Source organism: Notothenia rossii, assembly GCF_949606895.1.
Source record: "Notothenia rossii genome assembly, chromosome: 5".
Classification (NCBI taxonomy): domain Eukaryota; kingdom Metazoa; phylum Chordata; class Actinopteri; order Perciformes; family Nototheniidae; genus Notothenia; species Notothenia rossii.
In genome coordinates, this window is record NC_136903.1 from 63,141,114 (window position 1) to 63,164,248 (window position 23,135).

The following is a 23,135-nucleotide window of genomic DNA, read 5'->3' on the forward strand; positions in this document are numbered from 1 at the left end:
TTGTATTTATTGTGTTTGATTGAAGAGTCTTTGTGTGTTTATCTTATTACTAACCATGAACATCCATTGTTCTGCTGCTGATAAAGGAAGCAGATTCTTATCAAAGTGACAGACAAGGTCAGGAATGCAGGTCATATTTTTCCCATCATCAAGATGCTTCCATGCAATTAATTTGCTACAATGTAGAAGCATGTCTTAGGGGACTTCAGGCCCCTAAAAAGCTATTATCTATCACAGTGTTTATTTGTTGTGGCACATAAAGTGTCCTAATTCCCTTTGTTTCACTCCGGGGGATCTCACTGTCACAGATTGTTCCGTTGTGTTTTCTCTTTTAATTGTTTTGTTCTTCCCTAAAATCGCAAGATTATCATGGGCTTTTGTGTGCCTACAAATGTTATCCCCAATTGGAAAAGGGTCTATTTTTGGATCCCTCGCTGTGAAAGTTGACACCATTTTATCCTACTGCACGTGCATGAAGCCTGTGCACGAAGCCTGTGCACGAAAAACATGCTTTTTTTCTAATGTGTGTTTGCAGATGAGCAGTGCAGCATTTCAGTCTCTTTAAACCTCCGTTATAGTGCACACATTAGGATCTTGTGCATATATTATCTATGATAGATATGTTTTTAATGGCGCTATTTGGTCTTTATCCCTCCATCACTTTGATGATTACATTTTCTAATAATAGTCTATGGATGTCTTTGTCTGGAGGCGTTTGAGGCATATAAGCACTTGATCAATGGAGAGAGGATACAAAATGGCTCAGTTTTTCCTTCATCGTGGCAAGCAATGCTTGGCAACATTAAGTGGGCATTTCCACACGGGGCCAACAGAGAAAGGGCTAATGTGCTTTCCAGTAAACTAGCTTCCTCACTTGGGAGTCACTAATGAATCTCCCTTCTAATGGGTCAGTCCAGTGGCCAAGCCCTTGCAGGAAGGTCAAAACTGTGTCTGTGCCATCCGTCCACACTTTACAGACGCCTCTTTTGCCAAGTGGAGCTTTGGTCCTCTCTCTATCTGAATCGGTGCCAGACCTCCCTATGCCACATGACTGAGCGACCCCCCTCCCCATTGCTCCCCTTCCAACACCTGGCACAGCCCGGTCCACTCACCAGGCAGACAGATTATCATTCCCCTGATGGCTTCCCCTTTGGGGACTTCACTGGCCATTTACTGTAGGCAGGTGTCAGATTACAAGGCAATGCAGGTGTTAAACACAGGTCTATTTTTTTTTATATAATCAATTGCATTGTTTTCATATTCTTTTGCATGTTAATTGCATACATAACAGAGAAACCATTTGTATGTGTTCAATATTTGTTTGGATTTTCAACAACTATGTCACAGATTTTAGGCTGTACTTCCTGCACAGGGGTGCTTCTTTGCTAAATGCTAACACGCGCATATAGTGACCATGCTAACATGCTGATGTTAAGCATTTATCCTCTATCTTCGTAAATAGCAAATGGACCCCAATAAAGCACTTTTCAAGTCTTTGCAACAACTCAAGCGCTTTTACATAGAGTAATTTGCACATTCACAAACACATTTATACACAGACAGAGGCTAGCATACAAGGTGACACAACATCGCACACACTAAAACACTATTAGCCAGGTTATCGGGACTCATAGGACGCTGTAGAGGCTTGGGATCAAACCATTGACCTCTTCACTCTACCTCCTGAGCCACAGCTGCCCTTAGTTTAGCCTGTTAGCATGGTTAAATTAGCTGATTAGCACTAAACACACTGTACAGCTGAGGAGGGATTTACTGGTCTTTGGTCTGTAAAAAAATACTTAATTATGGCAATGAACTAAAAGTCACACAACCACCAAAGTAATTACAGATCATCTGTATAGGGATGTTCATATTTTTACAATTTTTCATAGCAATCCATCGGACTGTAAAATATGTGATTCAGAATCTACAAATGTTAACCTAATGCCATGGAAAGGAGCACCAGTCAGTAAGATTTAACATCTTCTGGCATTTTTGTACACATTTTGGTACCAATCCATTTATGTTGACATATTTTACAGACTAAGACCTTGATCAGCTGATGGTGCTACAGAAAAGTCAGGAGAATCACCAAAGCATATGATTCGTCCTGTGGGGACCATGAATGTCTGTTAAAAATGTCATGGCAATCCATCGAGGAGTTGTTGAGATATTTCAGTATGGACCGAACGATCTACAGACCAACACTGCTAACAGTAGCATGTTGCCAGCAGAGCTAATACATACCTTGTATGGTCTGATAGGTGTACTTTAAAACCTACATCAGTAACACTGCATCATCACTGTCAAGTCTAAGTGATTCATTGTACAGAAAACGGTGCATCTCCATTTGTATCTGAGCCATCCATGTCATCATCTGTTCATCTAAGAGAAATGCAAGGGTTGCCTGGCAGGCGCCTTACATACATCTGAGAGACAAAAGAGCTCCCTGTTTGAGACACTGAATACATAAACTCAAGGCTTTATTTAGAAAATAGATATATAAAAGAGAGTGAAACATGTGGATCTCTGTGTGATGCAGAAAATAAGAATAAGGTGACAAAACCTAGATAGATAGATAATCAGTGGTTATCCTGCCTTAATCAGATACTAAAAAATCTTTTCTGCAGATACCTGTGGAGTTTTAGTGTTATAAATGCTGTTTTAGGTGCCTTTGAATACAAAATTACTACCTGCACATTTACATGAACATTAATAATAACTACCAGTGAAACATTTAGTCAGTTGGCAGCTTTATCAGGCACAAAAAGCACAAGTTTCCCCCAATTAACACTAAAGAAGCTGTGACACACTTCATCTTGTGGTCAAAGGAAACACAATGAGCCTGACATTGCCACTGATTAAAGCTTTGAAAAAACGCTGGGTGTGTGTGTGTGTGTGTGTGTGTGTGTGTGTGTGTGTGTGTGTGTGTGTGTGTGTGTGTGTGTGTGTGTGTGTGTGTGTGTGTGTGTGTGTGTGTGTGTGTGTGTGTGTGTGTGTGTGTGTGTGTGTGTGTGTGTGTGTGTGTGTGTGTGTGTGTGTGTGTGTGTGTGTGTGTGTGTGTGTGTGTGTGTGTGTCTGTCTGTGTGTGTCTGTGTGGTGTGCCTCCTGCTAGCTTTGCTTAAAAGAGGATAAGTGGTTGGTGTGGTTTGTGTGTCTACTACACAGGAATCCCTCCTCCCAAACTTCTCTCCCCAGCTACCCAGGGGAGAGGTAGACTGCATGGCTAGCTGATTGACTCTGATACATGTGCTGCATATTTCATGTTCTTCATTCTTTCTGCATGAGACACAGAGAGTCAGGGAGACCCGTTCATAGAGTGACGGAGAAGGAAAGACAGGCAGAGAAAGAGAACCACCTTTAATCTGTTCATTATCCTAGTTTAGTGTGTTAGTACAGTATGATAGAAAGCTGCATAATCACGTAAGTAATTACAGGTCATCTAGATCTAATCACTAAAGCCAGTTGTGTTAATCCTCCTGGGAACATGAATGTCTCGACAAAACATAATGGCAATCCATTAAGTTTTTGTTGAGAGAATCGTGTTTGCATGATAAAATGTCGCGTAATCACCAAAGTAAATACAGGTAATCAGAATCAGAATCAGAAACTGGTTTATTGCCAGGTTGGTTCACACGTAGGAATTTGACTTGATGTCATGGTGCATCTGATAGGGGACATTCATATTTTACCACATTTCCTTGCTATCCGTTTGACGGTTATAGATTTGACTCAGAAACAAAATGTCAACTTAATAGTGGCAACAGAAAACCAGTCAGTAGGATTAAACATCTGGGTCTCACTCATTTACACATCTTTTGTATCTGTCAAGCCAGTAGATGCTGACATATTTCACAGGATAAGAGAACAATTTGACTAGCTGGTGGTGGTGCTTCAGGGAAAGATAGAGGAATTACTCAATCCAGAAGGGTTCATCCTCTAGGGAACATGAATGTCTCTACAGATGTCATGGCCATCCATCCAGTAATTGTTGAGATATTTAAGTCTGGACAAAAGTCATTGACTAATTGCAAAATGCAGATTTTTATATACAGGACTGTCTCAGAAAATTAGAATATTGTGATAAAGTTCTTTATTTTCTGTAATGCAATTAAAAAAACAAAAATGTCATACATTCTGGATTCATTACAAATCAACTGAAATATTGCAAGCCTTTTATTATTTTAATATTGCTGATTATGGCATACAGCTTAAGAAAACTCAAATATCCTATCTGTAAATATTAGAATATCATGAAAAAGTATACTAGTAGGGTGTTCAACGAATCACTTGAATCGTCTAATTAACTCGAAACACCTGCAAGGGTTTCCTGAGCCTTGAAAAACACTCAGCTTGGTTCAGTAAACTAAATCACAAGTATGGGGAAGACTGCTGATCTGACTGCTGTCCAGAGGACCGTCATTGACACCCTCCATCAGGAGGGTAAGACACAAACAGAAATTTCTCAAAGAGCAAGCTGTTCACAGAGTGCAGTTTCAAAGCACATCCACAAAAAGTCTGTTGGAAGGGGGAAATGTGGCAGGAAACGCTGCACAACCAAGAGAGATGACCGCAGCCTTAACAGCATTGTGAAGAAGAGTCGCTTCCAGAATTTGGGGGAGCTTCAAAGACAGTGGACTGAAGCTGGAGTCCAGGTATCAAAAGTCACTGTTCACAGACGTGTCCGGGAAATGGGCTACAATAGCCGTATTCCCATGGTCAAGCCACTTCTGAACTCAAGACAACGGAAGAGGCGTCTGACTTGGGCTAAGGAAAAGAAGCACTGGACAGTTGTACAGTGGTCCAAAGTCCTCTTTTCAGACGAAAGCAAGTTTTGTATTTCATTTGGAAGTCAAGGCGCCAGAGTCTGGAGAAAGGCTGGAGAGGAGCAAAATCCAAGTTGCTTGAAATCCAGTGTGAAGTTCCCACAGTCAGCGATGGTTTGGGGAGCCATGTCAGCTGCTGGTGTTGGTCCACTGTGTTTCATCAAGCCCAGAGTAAATGCAGCTGTGTACCAAGAGATTTTAGAGCACTACATGCTTCCGTCTGCTGAAAAGCTCTATGGAGATGAGGAATTCATTTTCCAGCATGATCTGGCACCTGCCCACAGTGCCAAAACCACCAGTAACTGGTGTACTGACCATGGCATTACTGTCCTCGATTGGCCTGCAAATTCCCCTGACCTGAACCCCATAGAGAATATGTGGGGTATTGTGAAGAAGAAGCTGAAAGACACCAGACCCAACAATGCTAATGAGCTAAAGGCCGCTATTGAAGCATCCTGGGCATCCATAACACCTCAGCAATGCCACAGGCTGATTGCCTCCATGCCACGCCGCATTGATGCAGTAATCCGTGCAAAAGGATTCCCAACCAAGTACTGAGTGCATTAATGGACATTTTCAAATGTTTGATTGTGTTTTGCTGTTATAAATCTTTTTTTTTTTACTTGGTCTGAGGAACTATTCTAATTTTTTGAGATAGGATTTTTGAGTTTTCTTAAGCTGTATGCCATAATCAGCAATATTAAAATAATAAAAGGCTTGCAATATTTCAGTTGATTTGTAATGAATCCAGAATGTATGACATTTTAGTTTTTTTAATTGCATTACAGAAAATAAAGAACTTTATCACAATATTCTAATTTTCTGAGACAGTCCTGTATATCATAGGATTAGAGAAGACTATGACCAGATGGTGGTTGTGTTCAGGTAAATTGGATTCACTGAAGCCAGTTGGGTTCATCCGCTGGGGAACATGAATGTCTCTACAAAATGTAACGGCAATCGATCCAATAGTTGTTGAAGTTTTTCTCAGGAACTTAACATTTCAACCTAATGGTACACTCTAAAAACGAATTCAGGCGACCTTTCACCTCCACTTAAATGCATGGTTGCAAGATAAAAATGTGAGTTAATTGATTTAGATAAACATTTTAAGTTGCAAACATTAATTTATAAGTTGTGTTGACGTAATAATGTTGGTAATTACATCAACTTAATATTGTGTGTAATTTGAACTCTGATTTCTGCGTTAATTGACATACAACAAAATTCAAGTTGTAGTAGGTAATGCAATTGGCTTGATAACTTAATTGTTCTACACCTTGAGTTAAGGATTGCGACAGTTAAGACAAATAGAAATATACAAAGGATATTTTAAGGTGAGTGTCATCTTTTGTCATTCAAATACAGTAGATAGCCTTGTAGTTGCACTGTATTAGGCAAATTGCTCTTTGACCAAAATGAGCAGCCTTTGAACTGTGAATAGTTGTGTAAGAGGATACAAAGTAGTAGAGGCTACTGTGAGAGTAAAAATACTTTGGTTACTATTGTGATATCGCTTTTTATTAAAAATGAATCTCGGTGAAGCAGATCAAAGACATGCTTCTTGAGGTAGGATCGTTATTTAGAGTTGTCATTGAAATGCAAGTTGTTGGCAGTCACCCATTCAGAATATATTAATTTAGGTAATTTCTCTTTTTTTCCTTTTTCAAAAATAGCACAATACAATTGAAGTACGTAGAGAACTATAGCCATACGCTGCCTTGTCGTGTACCTTGGAGAAAAGGAAGAGGACTGCATTCTGACTAAGCATTCTGCGTTAAATGTGTTCATACTTTTTGAAATAATGACTGTCGGCAGAGTAAACATCTTTGTTACATCTTTTGTAAAATTGATGTGTGTGATCTGCAGATTGGTGGCCATTGAGAGTTTGTTACTGTAGTTTTACAAAAACGTTACAGATTTTACATATTTGGCAGTTATTTTAAATATGCAAAGGCCTCTAACTTCGTAGTGATGGCAGCATTTATTTGCTGTGTCCCCATTTCCCATGGTAATATGGCTAATGTGTTATTTATTATTTGTGAGGCAATTTAAATTTGTGTTATTTATCTTTTTTTTCAATATTTAAATGAAGCTCAGCGCAAGTTCTTTCAGGAAGACTGGGTATATATACATTCACTCCGCAGCTGCATATAATCAGCTCATCACAGGCGTTCTCTTTAACCTATTACATTTCACCTCTTTCTCCAGCAGCCAATCAACGTGCTGCAGCCAAACTATAAAATGGTTCTCCTCTCTCCTGCAGTCAGCTGTGATTTCAGGTGTTCATGCACCTTATCATATGGCATGTGTCAATAAATGTTCAAACAAAATGAAGTCTCTCCTGATTGAAACATCATGTGTTGAAATAAACAACTGCAGTTCAAAATAAAAAGTGAATTGCCTAATATTTTTGTTGTGGAATCAATTAATTTCTTTCTTTAAAGGCAAAAACATCAAAAAGCTAAGAAAAAAAACTATTGAATACAATATATTTGGAGCAACTTAATTTATAAATGCTTGTCAACTTAAAAACGTGTGTTCACAATGATGGTAATTAAGTACATAAAACTTAAAATTCCTTTTAAATCATACGTTAAATCTAGTTGGAACAACTTCATTTTTGGAGTTATCGACTTAAAAACTTGTATCGCGAATGAGGGTAACTAAGTACATACAACTTAAAATTCCTTTTAAATCATGTGGTAAAACTAGTCGGAACAACTTAATCTTTTGAGTAATCAACTTCAAAACTTGTGTTTATGATACCAATTATTAAGTAAGTGGTCATTAAAAACACCTCTGATTGTAGAGGAAAAGCCTTCTCCCCTAACTCAAATAACTTTGTTGCTTTAAGACAATTTCATTAGAAGTTGTCTTAACTCAATAAACATCGATGCAAACTGTTGCGTTGATTTTCTTTGTTGAGCCAAGGCATTTGTTTTTAGAGTCTAGGATGGGAACATCAAAGTAAGTAGGATTAAACATCTGGGAATGACGCATTTACAAATGTTTTGTATCAGTCAATCCAGTAGAATCTGACATATTTCACAGGATAAGAGAACACTTTGACTAGCTGGTTGTGGTGCTTCAGGGAAAGATAGAGGAATTACTCAATCCAGAAGGGTTCATCCTCTGGGGAACGTGAATGTTTCTGCAAATGTCATGGCCATCCATCCAGTTATTGTTGAGATATTTCAGTCTGGAAAAATGTATGTAGGCTACTGAAGAATCAACAGACCATCGCCGGAAGATAGACTGAAGCAGACGGAAAGTTAGTCGGATTACGAGAACAAACTTTAGTGGCATCCCGTGTGTATTTCTCTGCTTGTCTCTTTACAGTGATGTATTGTTTGGGACTGTCTCTCTTCCTTGCTTACTCCTCTGTGACCCACTATGGCGTCACTGAAGTCTTCCACGCTCAGCAGTCAGCACGTTGGTACACAGCAGCTCTGAGAGAGTACAGCTGACAACCAGCAGCAGGTCGCTTTAGTCCCAGCAAGCGTTAAAGCTGAAGATATGCTCAGTATACCTCAGTGGTCCTCCGGGGAGTTCCCATTTAGCTGCGGGGCGGGCGCTCCATCTATTTGTGCTTTGACGGGCAAAGTTGATCCACACTCAATGATGTGTGTTTGTGAGGTTTATTTTGCCAAGTGCTCCTGCTGGTCTGGCAACGATTCATTCTTTTTATTTTCAAAATAGACTGGCTGACTTTCCAATGTGCTTTCTCGTTTCACGATGCAATATCTTCACATTGATTCCTATATACAGTATAGCATAATAACTTACAAGTAAAACAAAGGAAAGAGGCAAATCTTCTTATTTTAAATGATGTAAACAGTAAATGTTTGCAATTTGAATTTGCCATCTGACTTTTTGTATCATTTAATCATCGTCATTTCATTTGTATCTTCTTTTGATCTTCTGCATTTATCAATTTAGCCTAAAGATGTTGTCGCATTAGGAGATGCTTTGGTTCTCATACTCTAATGCCAAATGTCCAAATTTATCGTCTCTACTACATTATGTACTACATTGTGTCCTGATCAGAAAATGTTTGTTGTTTTGGTTCCAGATGATGATGACGAAGGTGAGCGCAACACCGTTCCCCTCACACCCCTCGACAGCTTCTTCTCCGACAGCGACTCCCTTAAACAACAAAAGAAGCAGAAGCCCAAAAAGATGAAAGAGGGCAAAATGCCCAAAGTAAAGAAGAGGAAAAAGGAGGTAAGATGTAATTCCCTCTCAACACCATTCAGTCTTGACCTCGGACACAGCGGCTTTGTGGCTCCCCTGCGTTCTCTATTTGTCCAAACCACTGCTCTTTTGATGTCTCTGCAATTGGATCAAAGGTGTGTTTTGGCTGCTGTGCTGCCTCTGTAATCTAAATGAGAGGCAGCGAACTGTCTCCGGCTCAGAGGAGGCTGGCAGCAGCGTTGCCGTCACTGCCAGTGGCAGCTTAGGGCACCAAGGTACACTTTGGAGTGGAGATTTGTGCTTGTGGTGTCAGTGTAGATGGCAGGGATTGTAGTTCAGAAGAACAGCGACTGCGCCAAGCTAGCATTGGGAGTCAGAGCTGTGACAGATATTAGTTTCCAATGTTAGGAGAACAGGTCAGAGGTACATTAGTCTCAAATATTTCCACAGAGTATTGAGCTGCTTCCAACATTCACATGAGTGACTTAATTCAACCAGATTTTTTATGGTTATATCACTTAGATTAAGCTAATCACAAAGCGTTTTAATCTAACGCATTTAGCTAGCATTAGCTATCATTACCTATAGGTGAAAAAAACCCTAATTGATTGAGTTGAGCTTGTGTGTGGTAATGCTTTCATATTTATATTGGCCCTGTCTACACTGTCTTCTAGTTCAACTTGAGATTTCCGCTGTGGGAAACATCTGGTTTGAATGCTGCTCAATTCTCCGACATGGTCACCAGCAGCTGCGTACTTTGTCTCTGCAGCCTTTGGTATTGGAAAAGTAACATACAGTTCAAATACTGTATGATACTTTGATACTAGTTTTCTTACTAGCTTCAGCTGGAAATGAGGTCAATGACAGCAGAGATTGTAGGCTGGTGCTACACCATATTATGTGACAATAGTATTGTGTTTAACTCTATTTCCTCTTGATTTGTGTTTTTGCTTGCTTTAACACATCGGCCTACCCCAACCATTTTCACGACTCATAACTTAAACCCATAGTTTACAACTCACAACCCTAACTTAAGCCCTAACCCCAGGGCAAGACTGACTTTGTCACAATACATCTTGTTGAGATAACTAATCCCTAATTATGTCACAGGATTTGAAGAGTTTCTGAAAACCTAGACAATGAGCTAAATGAGAACTGCAGCTGGGTATGTCATTGTTAACGCTTTTTTAATTACACATGTTTAAATGCGCCACTGTTACCATAACATCAAGGGTACTGTGACAAACAAAGGCAACATCTCATGAAGTCAGCCTCGACCTTGCCTAAAAAGTGTCATCTACCTTAGGCTTTCCTGGCACTTTAGCCAAACCCAGATGCCATAAGATATTGGTTACAGGAATTCCCTGTATTCCCAGAGCATTTTCCGCGAGTGTTGACGATGGCTGTAACAGTGTCAGTGACACAGCCAGGATGTTCCCCTCTGCTGGCTGGAGGTGTCGGCAGTGCTGCGAGGAGCTTGGCCGGCCAGCCTGCCACCCGGCCCCCTGGCTGCCTGTGGTAAACACTGAGCTCCGGGTCTCACTGAGCTAATGAGGGGGGGACTCCCTCTGACACTCTCCTCCCTCTCTCTCACACACAGGCTCTGCTCTCTATTCGCCTCTTTCTTCCCTCTCCTCTCACCTCTCACATGCATCACCTTACTTTGCCTTGATCGTGATGCGGTTGCCTTTGGGTCACAGCAAACTGCAAATCCTTCCTTTGTTATTTCTTTCTTTTAATATTGTTGAGAGATCTTAATTAAAGGGGCCCTATTATGCTCATTTTCAGGTTCATATTTGTATGTTGTGTCTCTACTGTGACACGTTTCCATGCTTTAATGTTCAAAAAGTTCTTTATTTTTCCTCATACTGCCCCTGCTGTAGCACATCTTTTCACCCTCTGTCTGAAACCAGACTAATATAGAAGCGAAGGTTTTACATGGTGATGTCATTATGTCACATAGGTAAACAAAATACTTAAATGGAGGTTTTTCTGGCAGGTGTGTGGGAGTGAAACTCTTCAATATGGGGATTTTAGCCTTTGATGACCATTTACATGCACACAAACCTATATAGCAGTCTAAGAGGAAGGGACAACCCCAACACGCATAAAAGGGCCTCTTTAAAGTGTAATGTGTGTAACATAAGTTGATTTGAATGGCCTGTGACTGTAAACAATAAGACAGAAGAAGAAGAAGAGGAGGAGGGCTAATGGAGCAAGATGATAATGCGGGTGAAGGTAGAAAGGTAGGAAGGAGGTGAAGATGAAGGGGGTGTTTTTCTTTCTTGCTTTTTCTCCCTATTATTTCTCCCTCACTCTCCCACTGAGGAGCCGCTGCTGCTGCTGTAATTCACTTCCAATCATTCCCCAAAGGTCAGACAGGGGCCAGAAGTCAATTGGGGTCAGAGACTGTCAGTGGAACATCCCAGTCTCCGGTCAGAGCTGCTGGAGAAAGACTCTCATCTGCAGGGAAACACAGCCACATTGTGGAAATGAAAGGATGCTCTGTTTCCATTTCAACAAAACAACTACTACAAAATCAAAGGAGTTTATAGAGGGCAGTTAATTGGAAAAAGAAGAGGCCACAATAAAGCGTCTATGAGGGAGCCACTTTCATATTTTGCTGAAATACACTTAGTTTTAAGATGGGCCGCTGTCTTGTTTTTATAAGCTCAGTATCTTCTCAAGGATTGTGAGTCAACAGCGGGCTGTTGCTGATTCCTACAAAAGAGAAGAGGCTATTGTTTTGGAAGTGTTTTCACAGCAGGATTTTTCCTGTTGAACTAGATCTTTATTGAATATCCTCTTTTTCTTACTCATTTTCTGTTCGCACACCCTCTGCGATCCCCCCTAAGGCGGAGCCATTACGGGGAAGCATCTAATTTGATTATGCTATCAGCACTTATCAGATTTTCTGCCCTCTCCAAGTAGAGACACCCTCTTTGTTGCTGCCAGTGTCCTCCTCTGTCCTCTGATGTGTGTGTAACACTGAACTCTGCCAGGTTGTTGCACACTTCCACTTTGTCTTTGCAGTTGTTTTCAACAGCGGTTCTGCTTCTTAGCCTTTCCCTCCTCCATTTCCACCCCCACTCCCACCCCCCTCCATACTATCTTCAAACTGTACTCTCTCTCTCTTTCTCTCTCTCCCCCCCCCTCTCTCTCCTTCTTCTTATGCATAAATGAGATTTGTCTAGACGGGTGCTGGAGCACCAGCTCTGCAACCACAGGCCTCTGCATAACAAGCTCGTTATGCAAACGTGTCTGATTGGATGGCGCCGTTCCATTGGCTGCCAATGTGATAGAGTGTGGGTATATGTGTGTGTGTGTGTGTGTGTGTGTGTGTGTGTGTGTGTGTGTGTGTGTGTGTGTGTGTGTGTGTGTGTGTGTGTGTGTGTGTGTGTGTGTGTGTGTGTAGCCTTATTGAAAGAGAGAGTGAGAGAGGGGAAAAGAGTGAGAGAAGAGAAACGTGTGCATGGTGGTGAGCTATGAGAGAAAACTAAGAGGAGAGAGAGAGTGAGAGCCAGACACTGCTCAAATATGGTCGCCATGGCAACACAGCTAGGCTGCTGGTAGGGCTGGCGGGCGCTGCAGCAACGTGAACCTTTCCACTGCGCTACAGAGCCAAACGCCTGTGAGTCTCTCCATGAATCCACACAGGCCCGCTGAGCAACAGGCAGCGAGCAGAGCACTCCGCGCTGTGCACTAATTCACTCTGTAACGTGCACACAACACGCCTCTACTAGAGAGAAAAAGAAGCACAAATGACTGACACATATGCATTCAAACACATTAACCTTTCACAAAATGTTGTCTTTATATCATTCCATCACATTTCAATAAGCTGATGCTTTTTAGCTGAAGCGACGTACAATAAATAAATCCTGAAGATACAAACTTAGAACAGGAAAAAACATGCAGGTACATTCACTTCAAATATGCCACAGCATTTTAAAGGGGCCCTATTAAGCTCCTTTTCAGGTTTCACGTTTGTACTTTGTGTTACATGTTTCATTCCCTGTCGCAACACCTCTTTTCACCCTCTGTCGGAAACCACAGCCCAGTTTGCTCTGATTGGTCAATCGCTTAGAGATGTCCCGCCCCTTAGCCTTTTACATTTATGTTGGAGCACTAGCCAATAGAAGCGCAAGTTATACATAATGATGTTGGGATTAAAACAAAGGAATCCAATAAATCCTGCGTTTCAGGCAGGGGGGGAATTGTACATACCAAACTACAAGAAATGGAAAACCCCAAAAAGCATAATAGGGACCCTTTAAGTGCTAATGCATTAGCTTAAAAATAAGCTAAGCCTATAAGTACATATATATTTTTTCAATGGCCAAGGTGCATGGGAAACTGTCATTTCTTATTACATGGTATGTACATGGAGCTTGTCCCACCATTTTGTTGCCAGGTTTGCAATCCAGGAGTGTTTTAGTTAAGGGGTACCTGGGTCCCACCTGCAGTGAGCGAGAAACAAGAATGGACAATCTGAAGTGTATATACTACATGCAAAAACCACCACATACTGAGGGGCACCCCAGATCTTGTTCTCTCCCTTTCCTTCTTACTCACTCATGAACAGGCACTAGCGAATTTGCTCATATGCAACACTCCTAATCACACAAACAACACCTGTTAACTGTTAAATCCATATAGCCTTGCAGATGTCTCATATTAAAGAGGCAGGAATACAGGATCAGTTCTGAGCACTGATTGGCTGCAGTACCGGAGGTGTTCTGTGTGCTGGCTTACTTTGTGGTTCAATCGTGTGTGAAAGGTGAACGTGCTTCTCGGCAACTCACAGCCAAATGTTGACTTGTAATGTAATAATTTATACATTTCATCACAGGCAGGGAGAATTATAATATTTGTGGAGCAGTGGCACTTTGGAAGAAGTTTAATTTATGCAAATGCCATCAAGGAGAAGCTTTTATCCAAAATGCTTTACAGTATTCTGACATGTTTTTAGCGTGGGCGGCCTCTGTGAGAGCTGTAATCCCTAACTCTGGCAAAAATAACGCCATGCTTGTTCGAATTTCATATTTTAATTATCCAGTTTTTATTCGCTAAATTGTATAATTCCATCAGATGATACTTAGAGATGGAGGTATCTATCATTAAGTACAGAGATTAAATTCAGTTTAGACCCAGGAATCTGGCTTTGATGCTGAATTCAGTCAGTCACAGGCACATCTTGAGCTAGAGAGCTAGAGCAAGATTCAAAGTCAGATTCTAACTGTTTACTTTTATAAAAATAGCTGTGTTAAGATGGCTTGGGTGAAATGTCATACAGCACTAATATAGTTTTTTAACGATGCAAGTCACAAACATCTTTATCTGCTGGAAAATGAGAGAAATCCTTCAAATTGAACCCGAATCCAAATGTTTTGGGAAAAAAGGGGTCCTTTTATTTCATATAACAAATCAGTACTTACATTGAATTCAAGGGTTATTATTTTCAGATCTTAGCATCTCTGGTCTTCCCAGGTACATTTTTACTGAATTTCTGGCTGAAATGTTAACTTTAAATTCCAAAAAGAAGTGTATTATTAGGCTATAATGAAGCTGCTTAAAAAATGTAACACGATGACTTATGCTTTAAAAACAAACAAGACGGGGTCAACAACAATTGCACGTTGACAGGAAGACAAAACAAAGGATGACATTTGGAACTACCATAGCTGCTCATGTCCTGCTATCGACCAACCAGCTAATATTGTGCATGTGTTTAAAATATTTTGTATGTGTTCATGTCAATGCCTCAGGGTGGGATCCAGCCCAGAGTGGACAGCGACCTGGAGGAGACCTCGGAGGTGGAGGAGGAGCGGGAATGTCCAGAAATCGGCTCTGAGAGCGAGAGCAGCGCGTACGGGCCGACCAAGAAGAAGAAGAAGAAGCCCAAGGAGAAGAAAGAGAAGAAGCCCAGGAAGAAGAAGAGGGATGAGGAAGATGAGGACGATGACGATGATGATGGGAACATGAAAGTGAGTCTCAGTCTAGGTCCACCAGGCAGCAACAGATCACACCTTATTTTCTACTGGATTCTGTATTTTTTGTGATCAAATTTGTTTATTATTTAAGGCAGAAACACAGAACAACTTGGCAAAAAACACATGCATACAATGTGAAAGAACATACATTCAGTTCCCTTACAAATAAACAAAAACATTATAAGACAAAATTAAAAAAAGATAAAAACACCCGCCCCAGGAGCACTGTGGGCTTGATCAAGCGCCAATAGGCAACGAGTGTCATCAAATTACAATCAAACACGCAAAAATAAGGATATGAAAAAGAACCACAGCCGACTTTTCAATGCCGCAGCCACTGCAACAACACACTCACATTATCCTCTTTCGCCCCGGGCTGCTGACAGTTCCATATGGACTACATCAAGAACAGTTCAAACCCATTGCTTAACGGACAAATCGTGTGTAGGCTCCAGCACAACCATTTTCTTAGCAGCTGTAAGACTAGCAAGAACAATATGCGTTTTGGACATTTAAGAATCTCAAGGGTTCAAAAGAAATGTCATTCAGTAGCATAGTTGATAGGGTCACAGGCAATTGTATTTTTTTTTTTTTTTTAATATAGTTTGGATTAAAGGGGTAAAGGTAAATTGCTGGGAAAGTAATGAAACATTACTAGTATTACTTAGTATGGTATGCAAGATTTCTAACTTTTATCGACCATTAAAAGTGATATCAATATATAAACATATACTATCAGTAAATATGACTTTTATATATTTCCTTTCGTTGTATTTTCACAAAATTAAGTACCATTCATTGCAGAATTTACAACTTAAGAGTAATAGATACTTTGCCTAACATTATAGTTTCTGTCTGATATTATAAAAACACTTTTTAATTTTCTCCCTTACTAAACAATCCAGAATATATCAAAATTTCAATTATATGTGTTAAAAGTGAATCTGCTGGATGTGGTTTTGGCGTTTCATCACCGCAGCATTTATTTTAGACAGTATCTGCCGGGTCCCGCATGAGCAGGCATAAGCTCCGCCCCCCTTTACAAAAAATATCCTGAATCAGCACTTTAGTAACAGGAAGTGAAATAGAGGGATATGAGGCATGGCTGGAATGGGTGATCTGTTTGGTATTTTGAGCAAAACACTTCATAGACATGTTTTTTATTAATTTTTACATATCTGAGACCTATGCTATTACCTAAGAATTGCATGATAGGTGACCTTTAAAATCCACTCTTAGTGAATGTGCACTGGAAACTTTAAGTTTCCACATCAGGAGAAATATTGTCAACCACGGTTCAGGGATCTAAACCAAAAAGGAGACCAAATAAGATTTAAACCATGTTTTATTTGAAACTAAGACAAAAGCAACATATTCAATAAATCTGCTACCTCCAGGTCAGTGGTGGTTGAAATGATGAACATGTGTGTGGTAGGGTGAAGGCAAAACAGAGAGGAAACCCATACCAAAAGGTTGGGTTTAAAGAAACGTTCTCATGTTTTTTACTGGAGGGGGGGCTTTAAAAGTATAGTGTCTCCTTACATTATAAGTATAATTACAGTCCGACAATCCAATGGGAACTTCATTTCCAAATTCATTGCAACAATCTATAAAGGGTGACCTTTCCTGAAAGGGGTTAGAGTGGCCTTCATCAAGCATTATCTAAGTCTCATCTTTATCTCCTCAGGAACCCAAATCCTCCAGCCAGCTGATGGAAGAGTGGGGTCTGGAAGACGTGCAGTATGGCTTCACCGAGGAAGACTATAAAACCATCACCAACTACAAGGCCTTCAGCCAGTTCCTCAGGCAAGCATCTCATTCTGTCAGGGTTATCTTCCTACTGTATGTTAGCAGCTCTCTGTTTCCACTGGGGGAATGTAATCAAATACTCAAATTTTGTGCTCAAGTACGACAATTAATTACTTGTTTTCTACCTGAGTATTTATTTTAGTGGGACTTCAAACTTCAATACCAGTACAAATAATGTACTTTTTACTTTATTACATTTTTTTACATTTCTTTTTTATAGTTTAAATGAAGATGACATTTAATTAAATAAGTCAACACTTTTTACAAAAACAGCTAAGTCAATTAATTTAGCCAATTGTGAAATAATTTATGGAATCTATAATATCTGAATAATTAACAAAACATTTTTTTTTTTTTTTTGCAGCTTTTTCTGCATTGGGTACTTCTACGATTAAGCCACAATTTATTATTATACTTATTAACTTTGTCTTAAGTACCATTTTCAATGCAGAGTGTTTTTACAGTTTGGTTATTTAATGGCGCTTTTCCACTGCAGCACGTAGCACGGTTTAAGCGGTTCCGGGCCAAACCAGGCTTTTTTTTGCTTTTCCACCAGGGGTAGTTCCGGCTCAGGGCTACTTTTTCATCTTTTCTTCTGGCCCTCCAAAATCGAGGTTCTTACCGGGCCAACAACCGGGCTGAATATGCTAAACTAGTGACGTAAACACTCTTGACTGCTGAATGGTCAGAGAGAATCACTGGCAAGGTGGGCTACAACTACAACAAAATGAACATATTTTACCGTGATACTGTTTTTGAGGATTGTCAGAAACCCTCAGTGACACTTCCAACAAAAACTCCACAGTGAGTGAGAGCAGTGTGGCGAGCAAACACTGCTCTTTCTGTTTGTGTTAGAGAGCCGGGCTGTCGGTATAAAGACTGCGTCTCACCTGGGGCTGTCTGGCTCCACTAAGCCCCGCTCTGACAAAGTGGAGCACGGGCTCCTGCAAAGCCCCTGTGAGCAGTCAGCTGCTTTAGATGCTCTGACAGCTCGGAGGCTCAGGGACTCGCTGCCCTGACCCACTATCTCTCTCAGGCCAGCGTGCCAGACCTCAAGCTGTGGCCCGACAAATCACAAACATGACATATAACACGGGAAACGTTAGGGGGAGAGGGATGTCAGCAAATAAAGTCCCACGAGTGCTGGGGGAAGTGTGAGAATTTAGAATCAGAAATGGTTTATTGGTCCCACAGAGGGGACATCTACATTGTTACAGCAAAGGGGGCAGTACAGATAAAGAGAAAATAAAACAGTGTTTAATTTAAAACATTAATAAGATACAAATAAGTACACATTCAAGGTATATGAAAAGATTAAAGAGGAACATATACAAAGGTATAAATGAGCAGCCATATAACACTAGTAAATAGTAAAAGTATACATATATCTGAAAATAACTAACTTTAGCCAAGTACTACTTTTCTTCTTTACTCAAGTATATTCATTTTTTTAATACTTTCTGGTTTTACTCCACTACTATATTGATGCATGATGAGTACTTTTAAGATAAGATAGAACTTTAGTTAATACTGGTTTACATTTACTTTAATAAAAAACAAATACGACAGTATGACGATGCCAGGTAATCTGTGTCTCTGCTGGTGAATAATTGTGTTTGACTTTTGATTTTGTTTGTTTTCATGTAACTGTAAGTACTAGTTGCTAAGCAACTGTGATTGACAGACCATCTATTATAGAGTAAGTGGCAGGTAAATAAATAATTTCTTCTCCCTGCTCCATTCCTTCATTGTATGTAAACTGCTCAGGGCAGCACATTACATCACATTACATGTCACTTGTTAGACGCTTTTATCCAAAGCGACTTCCATACTCAATACTGTGGGCAATCCCCACAGGAGCAATTTGGGGTGAAGTGTCTTGCCCAGGGACACAACGACATGCTGACTGCAGTGGGATTTGAACCTGTGCTCCCCTGATCCGAACACCAAAGCACAACCCACTGCACAACACGCCTCCCACAAAAAAGCACATGTTTAATGAATTGTCTTTGTTCATGAGTGGTTAAAAAAAAAAGCACCATATTGTGCTTTTGGGGTTTTCTCTTTGTGTTATATAGGGTTTTGTGCATGTCTAAAATCCCAAAGTCCCCCATTTGACTCCTTTGTTTACTTCCGTGACATAATGACATCACTACGTAACACTCCCGCTTCTATCGGATAGCGCTCCGACACTTTGTACATGCACATTGTACATGATAGGCTAAGGGGCGGGACATCTCTAAGTGGTTGATCAATCACAACAGAGCCGGGCAGCTAACCAATCAGAGCAGACTGGGCTCTGGTTTCAGACAGAGGGAGAAAAGAGGTGCTGCAGCACAGGCAGTATGTGAACAATAAAGAGCTTTTTGAACATTAAAGCATGGAGACAGTAGAGGCACAAAATACAAATATGAACCTGGAAATGATCATATAATGTGCTTTTAAAAAATAAATGCAGGACTTTTTCTAAACTCAGGTATTGATATTTGTACTTAAGTAACATATCTAAGTAATACTTCCACCTATTGTAGAAATTCCATCAACAGGAATGAGGTGAGACATAATGAAGCTGTTGTTGTTTTTCTCAGGCCTCTCATTGCCAAGAAGAACCCGAAGATTCCCATGTCGAAGATGATGACAGTGTTAGGGGCCAAGTGGCGCGAGTTCAGCGCCAACAACCCGTTCAAAGGAGCATCTGCCACCGCTGTGGCCGCCGCTGTGGCTGCCGCCGTGGAAACGGTTACCGTGGCACAGCCGACGTCTGTCAGCTGCAGCCAGCCGAGCGCTCAGCCGGGGCCCATCAAAAAAGCCAAAACCAAAGAGGGAAAGGGTAAGGATGAGTAACCCACCGCTGAACACATATTTTGAGAAATCCTAGTGAGAGTTCTGCGGGGTTAACGCTGCGTCTGTGTGTCTCAGGACCCGGAGTGAGGAAGAGGAGCAAGTCTGTGAAGGACGTGAAGAAAAAAGCCAAGCCCAAAAAGACCAAATCAAAGTCGGGCCAAAGTGTGAAGAAGAAGAAAGCGTCCTCGGTGAGTTTCTTTCTTGAATCTTCCAATGCTCATCCTCTGCTCTATATTTACAATGGCATCAAAGTGACCAGACTGCGCTCACTTTAAATGTTGGTTTATTTAAATTCCTCGTGTAGCTCTGAGCTCTTTTGTTTGTGTGTGTGTGTTTTTCCAGAGTGAGGAGGACTTCCTGGAGGAGTCCGACTTTGATGACATCAGCATCCACAGTGCCTCGGTGCTTTCTGATACCTCGGGGGCCGCCACCAAGAAGAAATCCCGACGTGGGCGGAAAAAAAGGAAAAGTATGTTTACTCTCTAATCTCTACACACGCCAAGTTCTGCGCTCTGTTTTCTTCCTTCCAAAATCTCATTGAAATCCCTCAGAACCACACTGTTTGATTATGGGTAACGAGGAACATTTTCTTTTTTTTCTTTTAAGCTTTATTTGTTTTGGGAATGTTTTCCAAAGGCCTGGCCTCACACCCATAGTCTGACATTCAGAGCACTCTCACTGTAATGTGTAAACAGTGTATCTTATCTTATATCTCATCTGCTGGTGAGTACAGCTGCATACAAGTGCATTTCTGTGGGAAAATAAACTTGATTTTAAAATAAATTGATTTCAAAATTAAATTGTTAAAGGCCAAAATACATTTCTGATCTTCTGCTACATTAAACGATAGACCTCATGTCTCTTTGATAAAACATATGTCTGAAACAAACTCCCAGAAGACTGCAGGTCTGTTTCAACTTAGTTCTTTAATCATGGCTAAAAAAAGATAAATAAAAAAAAGAAAGAGATAATAATTGTAATCCAAACGTTCACAACAGATAACCCCCTCAGTAAAAGTAAAAAACACATAAGACAAAATTAACGAACTAACATCCCCCTTTATTTTGTCTTTTAAATAAAAATGTTTTCAGCTGTCGTTTAAAAGCTTACCTGAGTTTGCCTCTCTTATATGTCCTGGTAGGGCAGGGGTGGGGAACCTTTTTCCTCTCAAGGGCCATTTCAATTTTCTCAACATCCTCCGAGGGCCGTACAAAGGATTGACCTCTGCTTTAAAATACTAAAATCACAGCCCATTCATTTGGCCTTTCTTTCATGCTGTGCAAAGAAAAAGCAAGCTCTTAATCCAGATATTTTATACCGGAGGTTCCCCACCCCTGCACTGTAAGAAACGTACCGTGAAATTCACAGTATTTAACTGGCAGCAATTGACAAGTTACTTACTGTAATTCATTTTACAGTATTTAACTGGCAACACTTGATAAGTTACTTACTGTAGTTCATTTTACAGTATTTAACTGGCAACACTTGACAAGTTACTTACTGTAGTTCATTTTATAGTAATTAACTTGTCAATTGTTGCCAGTTAAATACTGTAAAATGAATTAGAGTAAGTAACTTGTCAATTGCTGCCAGTTAAATACTGTAAAGGTAATCACAGTATTTACAGTAACAATGTAAAATGAAACTAACTTCCAAGTACTGTATTTGTGTTTTCGGTAATAGTGTTTTAACTGTATAATGAAACACAGTAACTTCCAAGTACTGTATTTGTGTTTATGGTAATAGTGTTTTAACTTTAAAATGAAACAGTAATATTTAATTACTTTTTTTTGTTACAGCAGTAGTGTTATAGCTGTAAAATAAAACAGTAATTTCCAAGCATTGTATTTTTGTTTAAGGTAATAGTATTTTAACTACAAAATAAAACACTGCCATTTAAAAAGTACTGTATTTTTGTTTACGGTAAAAGTGTTTCAATTGTAAAATAGAAACTTTAATGCTATAATTTTAAGTTACAGTATCAGTATTGTAAAACTATTTATTATAGTATACTTCATGTCATGCTGGTTATTTACAGATAACCAGAAATTCTTGCTCACTGCAGGGAGACAGCAAACAATACATTTTAACAATGTATTCTTAATTGTTGAATGGTATCAAGACCATGTATATTCTAATGATAAATATTTTCATCCATAAAATAATCGATATTAATATCCAAACACATCGAGATTGCATTTTTAAAACAGTGTCGATAACAAAACACAAAGAATATGAAGCCATTTTAGAGACGTGCTGTAGTTGAAAAGGTGTCACGACCTCGACAAAAACTGGAGAACCCAAATGCATGACCCAGGGAAACAGTCTTGAATGTAACAAACATTTTCTTTTTAATGTCATTGAACAGAAAATCCCTCTAAAATAAACTTAAACTAACAACAAAACCTGACAAGACTGGAAACGATCCTCTCTTTGCTGAGGCCTGGCACAACCACACGTGGGAACAAACATTAACTGACACAGGACAGGGGGGAGACAGGACTATTTAAACATGAGGTGAGTGGGAACAGGTGGAAACAATCAGGGGTGGGGCAGACGCTGACGATGGCGGGAAAACACACAAAGGGAGGAAGTAACAGGGCCTGAAATGAGAAACAAGAGGGAAAATGAAACAGGAAATGGAAAAGGGGACACAACATGAAACACAGGGACTTAACTAGAGATGAATGACATAAATAGACAGACCTGTCATGACGTGAATAAACATGAAAACCTTACTAAACATGAAATGACAGACATAATACATAAACATAACTAACACATTTGACGAGACACAACAAAAGGCACTGTTTGGCATATACATTATCACTATTCTTAGATAATATACAATATTTGAAAACACTTTGAATATAAACAACCAAATGCATGCAGGAATGGACCCTGTTGCTTATGAACTTACAAACCTTACACGTGTAAGACATTTTGATAAGCTTGCAGAGTGCAGTTAGCTTAACTTGCTTTTTCAGTAAGCGGCCTGACGTCGGACTGTCAAACTTTGGCTAGGGTTACATAAATTAACTGACAAAATTATTTGTATTAATTACTTTCTTTGTCTCTTGAGTTACCATGTCCATTGGGGGAGTTTACTTCCTCGTTCAGCAAAGGGCGTGGCCTAGCGCTGAGGACTAAATACTGCAAGGAGCCAATTGGGACAAACCACCTGCTTCCATGTTAAAGGGGGAATTTGGGTTTTGTCAGTGTCCTTTGTGTATTCTGTTACTATTAATTATCCCTTGGTTTCAACTTGGTTTGGCCAAGCCACTATATAGGTTCCTTGGTTTTTCATTGTAGCAGGTCAGTTTGTTGAGTTAACGCCTAAGTGTTAAGTTGATGCCATGTTTCTTTGAGGTATTCTCTAGTGATGGCAAAATGAAGCTTTGAATGAAGCATCGAACCACTTGGACAATTGTGTCGGAAATAGGTTCATTTCTCGAAGCTTCAGTTA

At 40.0% G+C, this 23,135-nt stretch overlaps 1 protein-coding gene across 5 annotated transcripts in view; it reads left to right on the top strand.

Annotated features, from left to right (window-relative positions):
* The window catches only part of chd5 (chromodomain helicase DNA binding protein 5), a 72,058-nt gene that overhangs the window by 2,787 nt on the left and 46,136 nt on the right, over positions 1–23,135 (top strand). For all 5 annotated transcript variants that reach the window (XM_079680928.1, XM_079680925.1, XM_079680926.1 and 2 more), the window contains 6 exons: positions 8,902–9,053; positions 14,792–15,010; positions 16,704–16,822; positions 19,414–19,655; positions 19,745–19,857; positions 20,012–20,138. In XM_079680928.1, coding sequence (XP_079537054.1) covers positions 8,902–9,053; positions 14,792–15,010; positions 16,704–16,822; positions 19,414–19,655; positions 19,745–19,857; positions 20,012–20,138 — 972 coding nt within the window. The remainder of the gene's footprint in view (positions 1–8,901; positions 9,054–14,791; positions 15,011–16,703; positions 16,823–19,413; positions 19,656–19,744; positions 19,858–20,011; positions 20,139–23,135) is intronic.